Consider the following 22,633-nt stretch of genomic DNA (forward strand, 5'->3'; position numbering starts at 1 on the left):
AATGGAGCCCCGGAATTCTGACTCTTAAACCTGGTAGAGGATAAAAGTAAACCATTTCAATACAGTTTCGTAATTCCTGAATTACTAGAGCTGAGACAGCACGATCATATCTGCCCAGGGACAGAACCTTTCAGGAAAGATTAAAAGGAGAGAAAGCTGTGTGTGTGTGTGTGTGTGTGTGTGTGTGTGTGTGTGTGTGTAAATGAGAGCTATCAGTCATTTTAACATTATTTCTGAGATTGAGACAATGGAATTTATGATGTAAAAATAGTCAGACAAGCTAATTAAAGTGGGCCTTTCTTTATAGTCTGCCCTCTGGCTTTTTTCTTATCCATCTTGTCCTGGGTCAGCTTGTTGCAAAGCTTCTGTTTGCTACATTTTGGGTTCTAAAGGACACATAAAAACCCAAACTTTTTTCATTCTACATTTAATTAATGGGCACAGTTTGTCAGCCTCAGACATGCTCCTCAAGACTTTTTTATATCTGTTCATATGGCCCAGGCCCCTCACTTAATATTATTGGATTCCTTTGTACTTGAAAAGAAAAATTAAAAATTAGAACACGTCCTGTCCTTGTGGCAGTTTGTTGTTATTATAGCAGCTTTAACTTCAGCGTTTCCCCATCTCCAAATGTGGTTTATTATTTTCTGCTAACATTTCAATTGTACCAGTATCCTAAGGCAGTTATAAGAGAAGTTATCATTTTAGAATTAGAAAGAAATAAAATAACGCTTTAGACTTTTTATGCTTGTGGAATTTATCATTGTTTTCCATATTACTACTGCTTTCTATATATTTTGAACCCTGCCTGGTGATCATTTCTTTTAGAGCAGGTAAGGTAGGGATTTAGGATGCCTGGGATTTTAATTTCTTGTTGAATCCTTTGGTGTTTACAGCCTTTTTCCCCAGAGCACTGTCTGACATGCATTGGTGTTTTCCAGTAGAGCACTGCTTTCTCACATGGTGCCATTTAGATGACTAAGTCTAGGGAAAGAAGGGCAGTGTTACTCTCCTGACGATCTGGATGTCCCCACAACAGAGTACACTTCTCTCTGCTTGTGGTGGTCTGTGAAGCACATCTCCGACGATCCTTTTCCTGATGTACAAGGAGCCTCCAGCCAGCAGTTCCTCAGGAGATAATCTTAGCTGCCAGGAGCCAGCCCTCTTGCCTGAGAATGGTCCTTCCCATGTCCAGAGCCTGAGACTGGCAAGAGTGTCTTCTGTGATACTGTTCTGATAGCTATTCCTACCTCTGCAAGTTCAAGGCTGTTTGTGTTGTGTTCTTCCTCTTGTGTTGAACCTCATCCCTACTGTGTTGCCCATCCACAGGCACTGATTCCCCTCAGCTAACCTGCTTGCCGGTTAGCCGTGCATAGGAACCAATATATGTCCCATTCAATCGAAACCTTCTAGGACTCTGTGCTCTGAACAGTGACCCAGTCCAGAGTGAGACTGTGAGGTAATGGTAATAAAGACAGCATGCCTTGAACATTTTGTTTTGTTTTCTCTATCCATAAACCCCTGTTAGTGTAAAGGAAGTGAAAGTGATTGAGGTTACTCTTACCCTTACTCTTCTACTTTTTCATAAAATTGAATTTGGTGTAAAATCTGTTAATCATTTCTCTTTAATTGCCTTTAAACCTGCTGACTATTCCGGTCCGATTTTAAGAGGGTTGTCTTCTTACTTTTCTATTGCTGTGATAAAATAGCCCGATGAAAAGGAGCTCAAGAAAGAATTTATTTTAGCTTACTGTTGAAGAGGGCTAGAAGTCCACAGTGCCAGGGAGGCATGCTGGGAGAAGCACAAAGCTGAGAGATCACATCTCAGCTGCACACAGGAAGCAGGCAGCTCTGTGAGGCTATAAACATTCAAAGACTGCCCTCAGTGATGCACATTGTCCAGCAAGGCTGAACTTTACCTTCTAAAGATTCCATAACTTCCCTCAACAGTGTCCCCAATCTAGGCACCAAGTTTTTGGATTCATGAGTCTGTGGCAGTAGTTCTCAACTTTCCTAGTTCTATGAGCCTTGAACACAGTTCATGTTATGGTGACCCCAACCAGAAATTTTTTTATGTTGCTACTTCATAACTGTAGTTTCGATACTCTTATGAATTATAGTGTACATACGTGATATACAGGATATCTGATACATGACCCCAAAGAGGTTGCGACTCACAGGTTGAGAATTGCTGGCCTGTGGTGATACATTTCTCATCTATACCATTGCATTTGTTTTTAGACTACTCCTAGATAGTGAAGTAACAAATCATTCTTTGCAATCAGCAGTGTTGACTTGACTGTGCTCATTGTAGCTTGGTTGTAGTTCACAGCAGGATTATTTTGCAACAAAAACTGTCTAATGTGTCTGGTCCTTTCCAAGGCTTGAGATCGCTATGCAGTGGAGTTGATGTGACCTGCCTTGCGTCATGCCACCTGAGTGCTCAACAGAAATAGGACATCACCATGGGGGTCAGATATTCTCTATCACTTCCTCCCTTTTGGGAATCTAGTTATAAGTACTTTATCATGTGGAATTTCTCCTTTCCATTCATTGTCTTTTCCTGTTTTAGTTTGTTTTATGTTGGATACTTCCTATTGCTATATTTTCAAGTCCCCCTCTTTTCTTCTGCAGGATCAGCTTTTGCTACTAATCCTGTCCTGTACATTTTTTTTATCACATTCATGATGTTATGAGAATCTAATTAAATACCTTCTCAGTATTTGCCTAACATTCAGTTTTTGCTTTAGCTTTTGAATATATTGAATATCACTATAATATTTGTTTTAATGTCTTCTGTCTCTAAATCTGTTACCTGCCATTTCAAGGTAAGTTGCTATTGATTTTTCTCTACCTACATTTTTCTTGTTTGAATGCCTGGTGATTATTTATGTGATACCAGCATTGCTTATTTCACCTTGTAATGCCCTGGGTAATTGTGTTTCTATTCAGTCCCCATAAGTTTATTTTGGGATCCATTTATAATCTTTTCACTCTTTCTTTGGCAAGACTGGGAGAGTGTTTGGAATACGGCTGGTTTTTTTTTCCCCTTTACTGATGCAGTGCTTTGCTGAGTACTGTGCCAGATAGATAACCAGTGCATTATGGGTCTTTCCATTTGGCTCGTGGGTCCTGGTACCATTCTTGTTCCTGTGGGAATGTCATTTCCTATATTCCTTTGTATAGTTCAATTCCTAGTTGTAGACAGCTTATTCTGTGTACACACAGTAGTTAACATTTCATTGATGTTGATGCTTTGCAGATCCACGGAGCTTGTTCAGTTTGTGTCTCTCCTTCCTGCTATGCTCTATCCCACGCATTCCACCCTCCTTAAGCTGTCCAGCCTTCCAGCTGTGTCTAGAGAGATTGCTGTTCTGTTCCTGCTTTCTGCTTTCCTCCTAGAGAGGAAGTAAGTCTCATCTCAAAGAGATAAGTGTTGGAGAGATGACTCAGAGGTTAGAAGAGCACTGTCTACTCTTCCAGATCTCCTGAGTTCGATTCCCAGCAACCACATAGTTCCTCCCAACCATCTATCATGGGTTTGGATGCCCCTTTCTGGCATGCAGATAGAGTATTCACATATGTAAAATAAGTAAATATTTAAAAAAAAAAAGAGGTAAGTGTTCCTGGTTTTTCAGTGTCCAGTGCTTTGAATGGCTTTGCTTTGTGCATATTTGTCCTGCATATTCATGAATCCTGCACCTGGGATTCAACCTTCCATGGGTCAGACCTTTTTGTAGAAATTTGTTTCTGTACTCTGTACATACAGATGTTTTCTTCTTGGAATTATTCCCTAAGCAAAATGCTTTTCTTCTGTTATTATTCTCTAAACAATCCCTTAACAATCGTTGACATAGACTTTCATGTTTCTATTTCAGTGATCTAGAACATGATTTAAGAACCCGTTGCTTCATTTATGTGATCGTGAAGGGGATCCAGTGTCTTGCCTTGTCTAAACCTATAGCTCTTCAAGGCCACAGCCCCAGGCTGCATTTGAAAACTACTCACAGTATCTTCCAGCGTCCAGGCTCTGTGCTCTGCCCTTTCCATGCTTTCCTTACTAAACTTTCATAAAAGCACCATTTAGATGAGTTAAGGCACCAAGATGGTAAAGTATAAACAGTGGAGCTGGGATCTGATAGGTCTGTGTAGTTCTTGGCAGCTACAGTGCCCGCCTGTAGCCTTTGTGATCAGATTTGCATTCTGGAGTGAAGTTAAATCTGCATTATGGAGGAACATTGGACTCAGACAGCCTGTGCTTACTTACTGCATTATGGAGGAACATTGGACTCAGACAGCCTGTGCTTAGAGTACTGTTAGGTTCTTTCTTCTGCTGTGTCATAAGCAGCCATGGCGTCACCAGTCCTAGCACCTCTGACTTCATACTCAGTATTTAAAATGCTGGTGGCGATTTCTCTTTTCATGATGAGTTGGAGAAATGAATTCATCTTGAAGATCCTAGTCCTAATCTAAAGGAAGAGCTCCCAGAGTAGTTTCCTTGAACACTGGTTCCCAACACGAAGGAGACTGATAGCTGTGGTATCAGCCACACATCACCAGTGGTGTGGGAGTTGCTAGCCTTTATATTTCCTTGTTATTCTGTACATGTATTTGCAGGAGGATCACTGTGGCCAACACAGCACTAGCATCTGGTGTGTGACTGGAGAGATCTGCACCACAGGGCCTTATGCCATGGTTTTGTGGTAGGCTTTGTGGTAGGCATGACTTACCCAGCTTAGCAGACTGCAGTATTGGAGTCCCTGGCAAGTGCCTATGTGGATGTACCAAATATTTACAGTGGGGACATTGCAAGTTTTGAGGCCCTAGGTGGGGATGAAGGGTATGCCATGAATGAGTTTTGTTGCTTTGGAAATGGAATTTACACTCATATTCCCACAAGGATGTTTCAGAGATTAAACGTGCCTTCTCTTTCTCGTAACCATTCGCCACACACTTGCTGATTCTGGAAGACACTCTTTTTTTTTGCTAGGGGAGAGAGAGACAAGGGCTGCATGCAGACAGCAAGTGGCTGTGGAGGCAGCAGGAACCTGAGGCTCTTGTCCACACTGGCTATATCACTTGCCTCAGGGCACTCAGACTAAGCCCTTCCACCCTCCATCTATTTATTTATTTATTTGCTTATTTATTTATTCTTTTATTTATTTATTTGTTTGTTTTTATCTTTGCCTTTTATCAGCAGCTCCTGGGATATTCATCTGGGGCCAGAACACCAATTTGACACTACCACTCATTAGTTACATTTCTTAACGTCTGTAAAAAGCATTGAGATAATGTCAATGTAAAATATTATGTACTATCTGAAGAGGACAACCTGGAAATACTTATTCTAGTTTTAGAAGCACTTATTCTTGGGCCCAGGAGGTTATATTGTTGTTGCATTGCTTTGAATAGCAAAATATTGTGTATGCTGTAAGCACATATCAGTTAGGGGCTCCTGTGGACATGAGATAGCCATATGCAGTACTTTGGAGGAACAAGGAAGGGGATGAGTGTGTATCTGCTTCATGCAGAGAGGCCCCAGCATGAAGATAATCCATGAGTGATGATATGGTTAGGATTCTGCTTTTATCTAAAAGACGGAAAATTGAAATGGATGGTTATATTTGCTTACCCTTGGCAGTTAAAGGAAATTATAAGTCTACTGTAAAGGTTCAGGAGAGCAAAGGAGACAGAGCTAGACTCCTCACTGAAGGCCTGGTGTGTAGTTGCATTTATCCTGCTTGATTGTTTTGATTCTGGACCCTGTCACTGTATTATCTAACCAAGAAAAGATTTTTTTTTTTTTAAAAAAAAGGACACTGTTAAAGTAGAACACCGCTGAGAAGTCTGAAAAGCATGGCCTGCATGTACATTCTTGCACACTCTGGTCAAGGACTATGGGATTCCTGTGAAGCAGGGGAGATGAATTGCCAGGTGCCTCTGTCAGTGGCTTCCCTTTGGTTTTCTAGCATGCTGCCAATTAAAAGAAAACATTTCTGTTCCATTTATTTACTTGGAAGTGTATATGTGTGTCCCAGTGCATATGTGCAGGTCAGAGGACAATTGGAAGGAGTGTAATGGGGGCTGGAAGGTCAAACTTGGTCATTGGGCTTGGTGGCCAGTGTTCCTACCTGCTGAGCCATTTTGCCAACTCAGTGACACTCTGTAGGTGCTTATCTTCATCCAGAGTATATCCTATGTCTTGTTCGTTCTACCTTCCTTCACTCTGGTGGATGCCTGCTTCATGCTGTTTAGAAAGAAGCCAGAGCCATTGCTTTAAATGGCTGCATTTTACTAATTATACCTGGCACCACCAAGCAAAGAGCTATTGGAAAATTAATGCCACCACAGAGATTAATGGCATATATGTAGTCAGCTTTAAAATTATTTGCTCTAGTGGAGGCCTTGGAAGGATTTAGGAAATCCTTGTTATGTGCTCTGGTTTGGGCTGCCCTTCACATTTAGATTCTACTGCCTGTGGAAGTGGCTCTCTTGGCAAAGTCCCGTTTTAAATATGATGGGTCTAGGAGCTAGCAGGAGAATCTGTTTAGTCTTTACTCAGGGAACTTGAATGTGATTATTTATGAAGGATGGGATCTATTGTGAAGGTGAGAGGAAGAAGAACGGAAAGACCATTGTACTGATACTCACAGTGTGGCCGTCAAAGTGTTAGAAACGCTAGCAAAAGAAGATAGAAAGTGCCCCACCTACTCCTACACTGCATCTCCAGTTGGTCTTGCTAAGAATGTAGCAGTTGGGAGGCTGGTACCTGGGTGGGCTGTGGTGTAGCCTTTCCTGGTTTCCTGTTTTCTGGGGCAGTGTGTAGGCAACGTGTATGGCCTCTCAGGGGTGACAAAGAACTCAACTTCTTATGGTCCTTTTTCCATTGACTCATGTCATTGTCACAGTTCCATAGGTACCTCAAAGGTTCTTTTAATTCTGCAACCCTACTCCTTGTACTCTGACTACAGCTAATCAGAGAGCTTGTATCCCTTGGTACAAGCGTTCCATGGTGCTTTTCCTCAGAACCTCTGGGCATAATAGTTGTCTTCGCACAACGTGGAGGTAGAGGAGCAGGACCCACAGGATGAATGAACTTGCCTTTGAAATTGGAGACTTGAACTCAAGTCTGCATTTATTGTGAAATGGTCCTTCTCTTCCTGACCCTAGTCTGAAAGTTCAAGGCCATGTTTTTGTACAACAGCCTATATGCACAGAACTTTGAAGTTGATATGAAAATCCCTGTGCTTTATTTATAAATGTAAAGTATCATGCCTCTTTGCCAAGAGAAAAGACAGAAGAAAGAGAAAAAACCTGGACATGATTTTGCAGGAGCTATATTACAATACAGATTAATTTTCCTCAGGTACCTCAGTTGGTGGCTATCTGATCTGTGTGATTTGGACATGTTTAACCCCAAACATCCCATTTTGGGTGGATATTTTTATTTCTGATACTTGACATGTAAAAGAAACCATAGTTTCAGCTAGTTATTAATATTTTATTGTTAATATAGGAAGCATACCAAGGTGCTTTTAAAACTGGAGTTGGTACAGGAATTTTGAGGTCATGAATAAAAGCAAAGAAAAAAATATATTTTGGTGCAAATACTGAAGTACCCAATAAATCACTTAAAAAATAATCTTGAAAGTGTGTGACAAAAACCAAGAAGAAAATAGTACTAATGTCTTAAATTTTCTATAAATGATTCTGTTAGCAGTGTTTAAAAATAACCATTGTTCATGTGTCAAAGTAACAGTTTAAATTGTTAAAACATGTAAGAAAATATGGCAGTTTTGCCATTATTATATATTAACTAATATCATTTCCGTTGTTACAATCAGTGCTTAGGTTTGAAATTGAGCCACAGCCTGCTCAAAAGTGGGCTTTGGAAGATTTGGGCCTTTGTTTATGTAAAGAAGGCTAAAGTAACAACCAAGAAAGTGCTTACATTTGGTGGAGCAGAGGACATGGATGGTGTGGGGCTCTGCGTCCTCTGCAAGGTCAGAGGGACCTTTACAGGACCTAAGATATAAGATAGTACATGCATTCAAGCTTCTGTTCAGTAGGCATACCTTTGGCCCATCTGTGTCTTCTGAAGTTTCTGTTCGCCCCACAGGCTCTGCTATACAGATCACTAGCATTCATTCTTGTGCCCTTTGTAAAGCTTTGGCTGGCTTTCCTGCCCCAGTGTGCTTTGCTCTAGGCAGGCTTTAGTGTGTAGCAGTTTCCTTCATTTCTGCTGAAAAAGACACCTGTAGAGTGATTGAGGAAAAGAAACTGAGGATCATGGTGGCCTGGGCCTTAAGCCTAAAAGAGCAAGGGAAGATGTAAAGTGCGAGAAAAGCCTTACAGATTTGTTCACTGTTACAGAACATTTCAGTCCAAACAGAAATTTTCCCTTCATAGTTATAGAAGAAATGATAAAGCTGAAGCCTTACAATAAGAGGAGTCCTGGAGCAAGAAATCTCAGGCCTCCTCCCTTTTCTCTGCTGCCATTACCCCTCTATGTAGCCACACCTAAGTCCCTGTCTCCATGAGGTCCTGCTCCCCTGAGACTCTACAGGGGAGACACTGGTTATTATTTTGAGTGCTTACTAATGCTCTAAAGCTTCTGCCACAGACCAGTAGGAGCTCATGACATTGGAAGTGTGAAATATGAAGCTAATAATCTGTGCTTCCCAGAGTACAGCTACACCTATGTTAAGGCTGGCCAGAAAGTCCTTGAATATGGGGAGTTGGAATGCTGCAATCCAGAGCCATAGTACCTTGGGTTACCTCCAGCCCCTGTAATGGCCAATTGCTCACCCGTGTGTGTCATATAGTTAGTTTACTTTGATTGACACATAAACCCGTTGAAAGGTGTTAACTTCACAGACTACAGGATTACACCAAACCTAGAGCTAAGAGTGTCCTCCATAGAGTCTGAAACCTACAGTGGAGATTTCCACACTTTGCTGTAGTTGCCTACCTGATGTTTCTGCTTCTGTATTTGGGAAGTCCGTTGATGCAGGCCTTTCTTTGCTTCTGTAATTATGTAAATATCATGAAATTATGTTCACATTAGAACATGGTATTTGAGGTCATCTGAATCTGTGTTTCTGGACCATGATGACTCATATTTGGCCCAAAAATAAACTTTTCTCTTTTCCTTTGAGGTGAAATCTGTACTTTCCATTGCCAGGTACATAAGTGGAACTTCAGTTAGCCTGCTCAAACAGTTTTGTTTTTTAAAGGTCACAGAACAAAACTGATTTGTGTAGAATCCTCTTAACATGTTAAAGGCACTTAGGTAATGATTATGTGGTAATGATCATGATGTAAACCTGGAGTGTGTTTTTGGTAGAATTCAGCCCAACTATAAAAATCCACATACACCTATCTTGTTTCATTAACTGCTTCCATTACATGACCTGTGCTATCTGACAGGAGTTACAAGAGCCATAAAAAGCTTTTTTCTTCTTGTCTACCCATCAACAGCTCTCTGTCTGGAGACTTCACACACTTCTTGCTAGCAGGATGGTCTCTTGTGCTTTTAATAGAAATATTTCTAGGGGATTGTAGGGCTTACACAAGTGCACAGTTGTATGCAGCCCTTCTTTGAGTACAGCTGCAGATAAGCAATTGCTGGCACATACAGCTTCTCCTTAGCTGCTCTGGTCTTAGCAGCTGACTTGCAGACATTGCTAGGTTGACCATACTGGTTTTAAACTTGACTTCTTCCTGCTTCCACCTCCTAGATATTAGGGATACAGGTGTGTGTCTGTATTCTTGGGTCTGCCTTTAACTTGAATGTAGTTACATAGTCACATGTGTATACATACATCTGTTGATATCTGTCAGATTATGTACTTTCTCCATGAATAATGTCTTTCTGTTATACACACACAAACACACATATAATAGAAAAGGAAATGAATAATCATTGTAACAAAATTTACTCAGCATGTAGACATCTGGTAACTAGAAAAATACCAAGTTGAGTGGAATGAAGAGAAAACTCTACTTTCACAGAAAAGGCGCTGTGTCATATAACTTTGATTCCATATGATTTTATTATTACTGTTTTGAAACAGTTTCACCATGTAGCCTGAAACTTGCTGTGTATACCATGCTGGCCTCAAACTTGTGGGCAGCTTTTCTGCTTTTGCCTTCTAAGTCCTGTGCCATCACTGCTGGCTTCTATCTCGAGTTGATTTATGGTCAGGGAATTATGCTGAAATTGTTATGCTTAGGGATTTAGAATAGAGCTGACCTGGGTTTGCCTTGGTCTCCTGTCCTAGCTGTGTGACTTTGGGTTAGGTAGACTTTCTCTATGAAACAGGCCTGTAGAGGTATAGTGAGTGCTCAGAAGGTGGAAGCAATTGCTAGGTCTTCTAGGGTTCAAAGTCAGATAGTCTTGAGCAAGAAAATAGCGTGTCTTAAATTCACAGGGACTGGTTTTTGTGGAGTTGTCAGAAAGAGGAAGACAAAAGCATCCCAGGGAGAGACAGGAATCAGATGACTGTGTGTCTTCTGTGTTCCTGATAGGGTCATCAGGCCACTAGTTGGCTTTTTATCTGCTCTCTGCTCTTAGGTCACCTCCAGCCTTCTCAGGCATTATTGTTTTGATTTCATTAATCTTTTTCTTTGCTAAATAATAAGATCATTGCTCCAAAGTACCATATTTCTGATTGCATATTGAAGATCAATTCTGACATTTTGTAGGTATTGCTTTTTATTTGTTGATATTTAAGTATATTTGTCATTTACTGTAGGAAAAATGCTTGGTATTTTTAAATATTTTACTTAAATTTGAAAGACTTTGTTTTATTAACTTGTTGTTAGCTAGTAATAATTTATAAAACTACCAACATGTACTTCTCAGAGAGTGGAAGTTGGTCCCATTTACTTCAGGTAGACATTGTGGCTTGTGAAAACAACTCTGAGACTGGGGATCTCTGAAGTCAAGGGTTTGCTGATGCTTGGCAGATTTTAGCCAGAGTACAGACAAGGTTCTACAGTAAGTTTTTAGACTGTCAGCAGCGGGAATAGGGAGCTAGTGGAATGATGCCCACTGGGCCAGATAGGAGGGCATTTTTTGATGATGAAATTTGAGGAAGACCAATAGTGTAGAATGATAATATTATGTCAGACAAAGAGGGTTTGGGGTTGGAAAGTGTTCTGTAAGGAACATCTATCTTGCTGCTCTGGGGTTGGTCAGTTTAACAACTCAGAATGTTCATATGTGTTCTGGGGTTAGGGAGGATACTGGATGGATTTCAAGTCAGTAATTTCAAAATCTACCCAGAAAGGTGAACCCCGTACACAAGTAAATTATTCACTCTCTGTTTTCTTTGTATACCATCCTTAGGCCTTTGCAGTTGAACTTAAGATATCTCAGAATTGCTATTTCACCATTGATACATAGATTTGGAGGGAAGTCTAGTGAAGTATAGTTTCTCTCATTCTAAAGTGCCACGGTCACTTAGAGAAACCACCAGAATCACCTGCTTTTCTATGGTGTTGGGCTAATTTGCTTTTAGAAAGCCCTGAAACAGCACAAAATTTTTTGTTTTGTTGTTTTTAAAAAGACATGCCTAGTTTTTCTGAAGTTTTAAGATTCATTGTCTCGTCCCAACTTATTGCAAATTTGTTTGCTGTTTGTGATATTCAGAATGTTACAATTGATGTCGTTAGCTGAAGGGCAAATTTGATTCCAAATGAGGGTATATTGCCTTATGACTCAGCATGCCTTTCCTCTGTGTTTCTGCAGGTCTGGAGGTCCGGTGGGTGGACTGCTACTTTCCCTTTACCCATCCATCCTTCGAAATGGAGATCAACTTCCATGGAGAATGGCTTGAAGTCCTTGGCTGTGGGGTGATGGAACAGCAGCTTGTCAATTCAGGTAAGAAAGAACCCCACAAGTACTTAGAGGTTTCCTAGAGGACCCCTCTATTCTCATGTGGCCTCATTTGCATAGTCACCAACAGTTAAGTTAGCGGGGCAACATTACCATCCTTTCCGAGAATGCCCAAGGAGACCCATCTCTGAGGCTGTGCTTGTCACTCCTCATTTTGCAAATGAGTTATCTTTGGGGATCTCCCTTGTCAGCTCCTGGAAGCTAGATTTGGATCTTAGGAGTCAGTACTCCTTGGGGCCATGTATGTGTGTGCGTGCTTGCTTTCTAATTGCCCCAAAGGCTTTGAGGTATGTGTCACATGAGTGCAGTTCATCTTCCCAGCTATTCAAGAATAAAGCTACTATATAATCCTCTTTTGTTCTTATTGCATTCAGTTTAGTAGCCAGAATTCAAGAGAGATTTTATAACTACACTATAGCACAAAATAAGACCACACAGGCCCCTGTTGCTCCCCACTGTCAGCGAATATATTGTCATTAGGTGAAGTAATGTAGAAAGACATGGCAATCTCTCATATGGCTTTCCACTGGCTTTCCTTGAGGGCCCTCCATCGGCAGGAGCCCTCTGCACAGAGACAAATGCATCATAGACAGTTTTTACATGTATGAAAAACTAACGTAGGGATGAAGGTTGGAATTAGAGCCTGAGAGTGGGTGTATAGAAACCCAGGCTGATTGTTGAAGCTCTGCTCTGTAACAGCTGAATACACTTTGCTTGTCCTGTGATCCTTGGTTTTCTTGTAGCTGAAGTGGACAGAGAGATGCCATCTGTAAAGTTCCTATATCAAAAGCCATTGAGGTGATGCATGAAGGTATTTAAGGAACAGTCTGACACACATTACCAGTGCAGTAGAGATCAATTGCCCATGTTGCAACATCCAGAATTTTGCTAACGGTTAGAGCCATTTATCAACAATCAAGTTGTTGCAAAGTTGTAGGCATGAAACTTAAGTATTTTAGAGAGGGAGACTAAAGCAATGGAAGGAGAGTTGATATTATAAAAGGAAGTCTGTGTAGGATATGCTGCTTGAACTTGAAGTTAGTGTCTAAGAACCCAGAAAGAGTTTGTCATACTAACTTCTCCTGATGATTTGGCTTACCACCCTCCCTCCACCCCTGGTGTTTTTAGGACAATATTGCGTCATGTCTCAATACTAGTTTCCCACTGCGATGACTCAGGTTGCTTCTGTCTCTTCATATGGGATAAGCAATACAAACATCTGAAACTGTCACCAGGGATGAGGGGTGGCTACGACTGTGTCAGCAACAAATTTATTATTCATTGAGGCCTTCTGAGGTTTAGAAGATCATAACGTAGACCAAGGCAGAGAAGGAAGGTTTGTGGTGGAAAAAAACTTAAAACACAGGGCGTGCTTCTCCTACGTCTGATTGAGGTGGTCAGCTTGGCCACCTCTAGAACTGAATAAAACCGAAGCCGTTGGGTACACCTGTGAGAGATTTCCTTCATTGGATTATTTGAGGTGAGATGACCCTAAATCTGGGCCACACCTGCTGGTGGCAGCACACATAAAAGGACATGGGAAAAGTAAGCTTTCTAATTTTGCCTCCTTGCTCTCACACTCACTGGCAAGTTTATCAGTCCTGTTGCTGCGGCATTCCTTCATGGCATTAGAACCTACTTCTAGATTTTAACATAGACTGAAGACCAGCTGAGATATCCAGCCTCGTAGACTGAACAACTACTGGATTCTTAGCCTTTCTATCAGGAGATAGTTATTGTTGGACTGGCCAGACACTGGTCTGTAAATCCCTCTAATCAATCCTCTTTACCATGTATTTTCATTCTATCAGTTCTGTTCCTTTAGAGAACTCTGACATATAATTTCTCCTTGCCTCCTTGTTGAATTATGAAATGTACTCTTGGGAAACCTTTGTAAATCCATTCATTATCAGTTTGTATTGTTAAAAATTATTGTTTGCCTGTTTGTGTATCTATTTTTCTAGCAGTCCTTCTAAGCCTAATAGGAAATAGAATCAGAATTGTTCCTTTGAGACACACGGGTGTAAAAATGGTAATGATACCCTGTGGTGTTTGGAACAAGGGTGAGTAGTTGGTTCAGTGAAAGGGAAGAGGAAGGCTTAGGCAATATTCTGTCAAGAATTCTCAGGATGGAGCATTCAGGATACAGAGGTTGGCCAAGTGAGTCTTGAGATAAGTTAGCTTAAGCTTTCCCAGAAATTATGTTTGTCGCCTGTCACTGCTGCTTGCCAGTTAGTCTTCCTGTTGTGCTTTCCCTGTGTGAATGGGAGTCTGTTTCTTGTTTGCTCCACTTTGATAGATCATCTCTGTAGTCTCTACATGGTATAGTGATAGTGATCTAAGTGGATCAGCTTTTAAAGGGCATCAGCCTTGATACAGCCTTGGCTTGTGAGGTATACTAGACAAGCTGTGTAACAGCAGTTTTAAAAATGCTAAACAAGGTATTAGACAAAGAGCTTATAAAACTAATTAAAAGTACCCTTTCCTTGTAAAAACACAACATAGTAGTTTGGATCTAGGGTGTCCCCCAAAGCTCATGCATTACAAGATTAGTCCCCAGGTTGGTGCTCTTGAATGTGGGGTATATTGGAAGGAAGTTAGTTCACTGTATACATGGCCTTAAAGGGGATTTAGGCTCATTCTTGTCTCCTCCCTGCATACTCTGCCCCATGTTTTTATCATAGTGTGCTATGGTACCCCTGGTCTAAAACTCTGAGCCAACTAACCATGAACTGATACCTCTCAAACTCCCATCATGTTTTGAAAATGCTGTGTTTGGGTTAAATTGAATGCCCTTAATTTTGGTGTAGGTGATGTTATAACCACAGTAAGGTAAACAATATTTTTATTATAAGCATATTTGCTTTTTTTTTTGTGATCTGCCTTACCCCACCCCTGTTTTGCAACCACTGATACCTGCTCCATTTTCAGCTTTTCCTTTCTAGTTGAGTAAACGCTGTCATATGGTCAGATGTATTCTTCATATATGCCTTCTTTCACTTAGCACTCAGCCATTTTCAGTTTTCCCTATTTTAAGGTATTGGTCAGTACTGTGTCAGCTCATTGCTGCTTGTTTTGAATAGGGTTCCATTGTGTAGACACACTTCAACCTGTTTACCCATTCTTTTTTTGATGCCTGCTTAGATTGCTCTCAGCTTGAGGCAATTAAGTATGAAGGTGCTGTAAATTCTTGTGGAAAAGCCTTTGTGTGGACATGTTTCTGTTTTTGAAAATAAATCTAGTGTAGAATGTTCTATAGATATCAGTGACATCCAAGTAATTGCCTAGTGTTGTTCACCTTTTCAGTGCCTGCTGATTTTCTCCTCTTAGTTGTATCAGAAATGAGAGGGGGAAAAAACCTGCTTCTATTATAGAATTCTATGCTTTGTCCTTTAACTCTGTCAATTTTTCCTCATTTTTACAACTGTTACTTGGTTATTTCTACATCTGGCATGTTTTGCAGAAGATTTTCTCTTTTATTCCTGTAAGATAGTGGGATATAAAAAAAAAAGATAGTGGGATATATATCTTCATTTATGATAATTCTTTCTTGAAGCTTTTCATGTTAGATATTACATACCCTTCCTTCTTAAATACCTTTTTATTATTATATTTACATATATTAAGTCTGTCTCCATTGGAAACCTCATAATAATTAAATGTGCATTTAATTTTTTCTTTCTTTTTTTAATATAATTTTTATTACAATTTATTCACTTTGTATCCCAGCTGTATCCCCCACCATTATCCCCTTTAATCCCACCCTCTCTCCCTCATCTCCTCCCATGTCCCTTCCCCAGTTAATGGAGGACCTCCTCTCCTTTCATCTGACCATAGCCTACCAGGAAATTTTCCTTAGGAGGCTCATATAGGCTGAGTCTGCTGGGGAAAAGTCCTAAGACTTTATCTGAGCATATATTCTTTCTTCTTTATTAGGGAGAATACTTTTATTGATCACATAATTATGGATTGGAGGCTACCTCCTTTCTTTTAGCAATTTAAAACTGTTGTTGTCTCCTACTCATGGTTAAATGAAGAAAAACTGTAATTTCAGTCACCTAATAATTGTTCTTCTATCTATCCAGAATTGTCTGTTATTTTTTGAGCTACTTTCAGGATTACTTTTTGCATTTTTGGTTTTCACAAATGTGATTTTCATATTTTTAGCAAGGGTTTTCTTTCAATTTACTTAACTTTTCTTTTCTCTCCTCCTGCCCCCACAGAGACTCTGTGATTCTGCTTTTCTTTTATTTACAATTTTTAAAATATAGATGACTGTTTTGCTTTCAGGTATGTCAGTTGATTAGTTGCATGCTTGGTGTCTGTGGAAGCTAGAAACAGGTGTCAGACTTCCTAGAAATAGAGTTAAAGATGGTTGTGAGCCATCATGTCTTTTGGTGCTGGTAGCCAAAAATGGTTTCTCTGGATGAACTGCTGGTGCTCTAAGCCTCTGGATCTTCCCTTTCCTCCTGTCCCCTCCACTCTTTTTCTTCCTCCATCTTTCAGTCTGGTAACCATTATGGAATAACCTCATGTTAACTGCCTGTATCCTTTGTTATCTCAGTTTTGCTGCAGTAGCCATAAAATAACTTCCATAATATTTGTGTTCCTTTTGTAGCTGACACTTGCTTGTTTTTCATAGTTTCCATTTTCTTTTGTGAATGCTTGTATTTTCATTCTTACCAAATGAATTATTCTTAGAGCAAAATTACAGCTGGCCATTTTAAGGAACCTGACTGATAATGTCAATACCTGGGTTATCTTGAAACTGATGTCTGTGGAATGGATCACGCCATCCTGTCCTTTTGCCTTGATTGTGTATTGTGTGAGAGCACTGAGCAGGGGAATTGTGTACATTCTTGTCTGATTACATTCCTTGGACAACTGGATTGTAATAGGTGAGGAACCTTGTGTGTGACTTGTTTTTTGTGTGCAGTGATTCGTGTCTCCATGTGTCTTTGCTGTGCTGATTCCAGTCCCTTGGACATTAGTCTAAAACCTGGGAGAGAGGCTCACATGCACATTCAGTCCACTCTCCCATTCCTGGACTGGTTTGAGCATGTGCTACTGAGGCTTTTGACTGACACGGGATGAGGACTGTCTACACATAGAAACAGCACACCTGCTTCTGATGCTCTGTGTGGGATTGTCTGTGTCTAGTTCACATAAACCCTGAGCCTTGTATACAGACACACTCTCTCTCAAACACGCATTGCCTGTGATGCCTGTGGCTTTGTAGCTGGGAATCACCTTTAGGACAAAAGTAACACAAGGCTGGAAAAAAAGAACAAGCCAAGAAATGCATGCTGTGGATATGTATCGCCAGGTTTTGATTATCCTTCATAATTTCTTTCTCTGCTTGCTTCCCCGAAACCTCCCTTGGTTGTTTTGTGGTAATGCCCAGAGCTTTTATTTTTAATCTGAACAAGAGCTGCCCTGTAGTGACCTGTAAGTGAGATTGTACAGATGCTCCAGGTGAAAGGACAATTGTGTGACACAAGTCTGTGTGTGTGTATATGTTTGTGTGTGTTATGGAAACATGTGGTTGTATTGTCTTGCATTTTTCAGCATTATTAATCAGGATTCAGGCTAGGGTTCTTCTGAGGCAAAGTACTTTAAGGCTGGCTGAACTCAGTCCGACTGCTACCACCCATCTCATTTTTACCTTTTTACACTCCTTCCTCATTCTTAGTCTTTAGCTCTTTTGCTGCCTTTTCACAAAACTCACAAGGCCTGTGTGCAGATTCTGCCTCATTGTGTATTTTTGTGGTGTGTTTTAAGACTGCCTGCTTAGAGAGGTCTGTTCAAAAATGGACATAGTGTTTCACCCTTTCTGAAATAGGTAATCGACTTTTCTGATATAAAAACATTCTGCAATAATGTAAAAAATAAAGTATGAGAAAGAGATTAAAGTTAATCCTATGGCCACCTAAGCCAAATTTCAAAATCTTAAGCACATAAGTGTAATTATCACATGCATCTTTACGTTTCGTAAAAGCAGAAACACTCTTTGAACATTGTCCTATTTTGTTCATAGTGAAAATGCCATGAATGTGTGCTGAATATGAACTTTGTTAACAGTCACATGCATTGTGGTGTCTTCATTCTGGTTACTTCCTTGTCAGTGGGCTTTGAAAGTAGTCTTCATACATGTGCCCTTGGGCACTTCTTTAGTCCAAGTCTGGGGAGAGCTCATGGAAACACATCTGTGATTCTTGGTAAACACATGCAAAGGATAGGCTTTGTGACACAACTTCTGTTCAATTGCACTCGGGTGACAGAAAATGTGGTCAGTTACTTATTTTTCACACTTAAAATGATGAAGACATTTTGTGCCAATGCTATTTTAATTCACCTTTTTCTTGTCACTAGTGTGGTTGAACATGTTTCCAGTAGTTTTTGTCACCCGACTTTTTGATGCCACTTGAAAGGATGCCAGGAAATCTTCATTCTTTCCTTTTATGCTCTCCTCTCAAGTTATACTTTTATTTTCATCTGTGTTGAAAATACCTACATTTCCTTCTGTGGCAATGTCTTCACTCCTTTCCTCCTCATCTTCTACCTGCCAACAAGCATGATTCTACATTTTGTTCTACCTTGAATCTTATTAGAGTTTTGCACAATATGTTAGCCTGGTTGTACATTTTTACCAGTGGAGTAACACTGCATACAATTGTGTGATTTGTGCGTGACATTTTAACCTCATCCCACACTTTGTGAATTAACTTGGGTATGACTTAAACCAGACCTGATTGTTTGGAGTTTCGGTTGCTCATGTTGAATGTTCTTGTGGTGCCAGGTATGTACAGGACAGAGTTTTAATTGCAAAGTCAGTTTTCATGAGCATTTTCAGGGTTTTTGTGTTTGATGGGGAGTCACTAATTTGTTTGCCTGTTTTGCATTGTCTGGTAACTCCATTCGAGAGCCCTTGCTGCTTCTCTCCTCTCCCTTGTTCTGCTTTACCTGTCAGGGGAGTATACAAGTAGCGCACTGTGGTTCTCATTTACGTGATTCATATTGTGGCTGAATGCATTCTTATATCTTTGTTTGACATTTATAGTTGTTCTTTTCATTTTTCATTGGGGTTTATCTTCTCATTTCTTTTTCTAAACTTATTGGTAGGCTTTTTACATTTATATCAAATATTATTCACTTGTTATTTGCATGTATTATAATTTTACAGGTTTGTGACTTTTTTTAGTCACTAGTTTAAAAAGAAATATATATGTATATAATACACATATTTGTGTATATGTGTGTGTGAAATATATATAGTTCTCCCTTGAATAGCTTTAGTTTTTCTTGTATCACATCATTCTTTAAAAAAAAATAAATTCAGTTCTCCAGGAAATATGAGTGGGTGGAAGTTGACAAGCTCCATGAAGATTGCCCCTGTGCTTGTCATTCTTGGTCCTGGTACTTTACATCTCTCATTTATTGTCGTATCATTCATATTCTTAACACTGAGACTCTAAATATTTAATCCTCCCAGGCATCCACCTCTGTCTTCTAGTGTTCTGTCAGGTTTGGTCCCAACCTCTGTGACAGTTTCTCCTGGCTGGGAAGGTATGCTGTAGGGTGCTCCTGCTTGATTAGGAGATGTAGCTTGCAGCTTGCCCAGGGTTTCCATTATGCCTTTTGCAGGGAATTGGATGGGTTTCCTGGTAGAGGTTTTAGTTCTCCCTAATCTTTTTTGTAATCCTGTCACCCTCCAGTGTTTCTCTTGCTAGTGTAAAAGTAAAGGCTCCAACTCTGGCTTCAGTCTGGGGCATGTGCTTGCTCCTCGGAGCTTTTGCAGCAGTTCTGCCGTGTGCTGCATGTCTAATATTGGCAGCTGAATTTTTGCACCACGTATACTTAAAAAGTGGGGAGAAGAATGTGTCTAGGATTATTTTCATCGTCTAAAGTTTTGTATATTTGTATAAAGCAATTGCCACTCAGTCCCCCACTGCTTTCCCATCCATGTGATTAGACTGTTGAAGTTGATTAGGAAATATCTCTATAAGAAGAAGTCTGTAAATTTGGCCACTTCAGATTGCTCCAAGTTGTAACTTCATTCAAGTTTACTCCTTCCTTTGCCCATTCATCGTCCTGGGGTGTTGAAGCATTTTCTTCTGTGGGGAGAACATATTTCTCTGCCCTGCTGATTTGGTGCTTGGCTCCTGGCTGCTATGGCCAATGAGATACTAGTAGATGTGGTAGGAAGACAGGCTTGAACTGTATATGCTAGTGTTTTGCTACCCCTGTAATAAGGGAACATTCCCTGTGTAGTTTGCGGGCTTTAAAACAGTGAGAGGCCCATTGGGTTTGTTTTAGTCCAGCTGCTAAGTGCTTGTTACATAACCCAAGACTTTGTACTGATTTGTTGTCTGTCCTCCATTACTGAGTCACAATATGTACCTAGTGATTGTATTGTGTGTTATTTTGGGCTGACTGAGATCTTGATATCATCTCCTTCAATTTCACTTCACAGAAAGTTCAGGAGAAATCACTTATTTCTTTCCATCATTTCTATCCTACTTCCTTCTGTAGTTTAGGGGAAAGATGTTTGAAAGGAGTGGGAGTTTTTCTGCTTCCTTCCCATTGTACAGAATCCTTAGTATGAAGTGTAGTTGTGGATCTGTGAGCCAGGGAGACATTAACAGTGCAGTTTATCTGGAAAGTTGCCCCCCTCAGAGCTCTTACAAGCTCTTACAGAGGATTGTGTGCATTACACACATGCCAGAGTGTTCCTCGGAGACCAAGATAAAGTTAAGACTTGGTGGAACCTTGAAGAGAATGCTAGTGGGATTTCTGGTCACCGAGGGCGTACCCTTGAAGAGGACGTTAGTGCCCTAGCAGCTTCACTTGCCAAGCGATCCCATTAGGAGATACTACCTTACCACAGGCCCAAGAAGAAGTGGGGCCAACCAAACATGTTCAAACTGCCAACATAAATCTTTTTTCATTCTAACTTGATTACGTCATAATAGAATGTTAAACAGTGTGTTTCTGGAATAACCCTCTTTAAGTTAGATTTCAGTGTCTGAATTTAAACAGTCACAGGTATAAAACTCAGAAATCATTAGAATAGTTGTTTTATGAGGTTGAGGATTTTTTTTTTTTTTGCTTTTGAATACTGTGGTGTTCTGAGTTCTATGTCAATGCCTGCAACATGGTACTTGTACACACATCTACGTAAATGGCCAGATACATGCGAGGAGCCTCTCCCCTCGTGGTATTGGGTAGACTCCTCCCCAGTTTCATAGAAGCAGAACAGTGGGAAGAAAAGGTACCTGTTTTCCCAAGCATTTCGTTTGCTCTGTGCTAAGCTGCTGCGTGATCTTGGCTAATGAAGATGGTTAGTATGAGCATAAGGGCTTTGGATTCAGGAACTGGATGCCGCCAGATCTGGCTGCTTGCTGGGCTGCAAATCTCCTTCAAGTCATAGGAATCTTGGTTTCTTCGCTGAAAAATGAGTTCCCTAAGACATATCTAGGTTTTTGGTTTTTAAAAAGTCTCCAGTTCTGGTATGGTCTTCGAAACAACCCATAAGTTTTAAATGTTAACTGGGCCTCACATTTTGTTCTGTAGTACCACATGGAAATTTGCTGTATATGGTTGGTTAAAGATTTTTCATTTTCATCTTTAAAGAAATTCTTACAAAAAAAAAAAAACGAAAAACAAAAACCTAGAATGCTCATATAATTGAATTGGATGTAAAGTATTTATGGAACCCCTGCTTTACAGGATCTCAGCAGCTCTGCAGGCGGGTGTGATGTGCTCCCAGTGGCTAAGTTTCATTTTTTTTCCCTTGCACAAAGGCAATTTAGAGGTTTAGGAATTATTTATGGTACTGTGAGGATAAACACAATCTACTAAGATATTTTCTTGTGTCTTTTTTTTTTTTCCAAGGTTTATTTCTGCACTTTAGGCTAGAAGCAATGGCATCAGGAAATGGCCATGTAATGCTTAAAGGAGGAAATGAAGTATTGTCATCAGGCATGATTTTTGCCATGCTTTAAAATAATGACTTTTAATTGACCTTTTAGGATTTGGCTATTGTTAGGTGTTTTTACAGGTATACGCATACGCAGTGAGGCTTTTTAGTTCTCCGTGGGAGAAATGCTGAGTTGAAGACATTGTGTTCTTTGCTATAGGATGTCCAAGTTAGAAGGAGCTAGTAAGCTGTAAACTATTAGCTAGTGAGCTGCTAGCTCAGGACACCTCTGTAATATCTCTTCCTCAACTCCCCTCCCTCCAAAAAAGAAAAAAACAACACAGAAACAAAACCCTTTTATGGTATGCATCCGAAGATGGAGAGTTAAATAATGTGCTTTCATTGAATACTGAGGTTGATAGTAAACTAAAGGGAAGGTAGAAATTCATTTTGGGAAAGGAGTGATGAACTTTACCTCTAGGTGTATCTTCAGTGCAACAAAAGTGTCTATGTAAACACAAGCAGTTTAGAATACCTGTTTGGCAGGTTTGGCTAGGTACCTGTGGAAGCGTAGCCTTCGGGCTTTAAAAGCTCTTAAGGAAAAGCTCTCAAAATCTGTTAAGCTTATTTGAAGCGCCTGTATTTTAGAACCCCCTTCTCTATTGCTGTCTATTCCTCCTGCCTTTTATTAAGCATCTGTGTGGCAGGCTCTGTCCTAGGTGCTGGACACAGAGAGGTAGTTACCTGCCTTTGAGGTATACACATTCTGGGAGTGAGGATGATGATGAGGCCACTGTGCCCAGGGTTCTGTA

At 40.3% G+C, this 22,633-nt stretch overlaps 1 protein-coding gene across 5 annotated transcripts in view; it reads left to right on the top strand.

Annotated features, from left to right (window-relative positions):
* The window catches only part of Fars2 (phenylalanyl-tRNA synthetase 2, mitochondrial), a 416,134-nt gene that overhangs the window by 112,978 nt on the left and 280,523 nt on the right, over nucleotides 1–22,633 (top strand). For all 5 annotated transcript variants that reach the window (XM_060372570.1, XM_060372574.1, XM_060372572.1 and 2 more), the window contains one exon: nucleotides 11,756–11,887. In XM_060372570.1, the coding sequence (XP_060228553.1) occupies nucleotides 11,756–11,887 (132 nt within the window). The remainder of the gene's footprint in view (nucleotides 1–11,755; nucleotides 11,888–22,633) is intronic.

Source organism: Meriones unguiculatus, chromosome 19 (assembly GCF_030254825.1).
Source record: "Meriones unguiculatus strain TT.TT164.6M chromosome 19, Bangor_MerUng_6.1, whole genome shotgun sequence".
Classification (NCBI taxonomy): Eukaryota; Metazoa; Chordata; class Mammalia; order Rodentia; family Muridae; genus Meriones; species Meriones unguiculatus.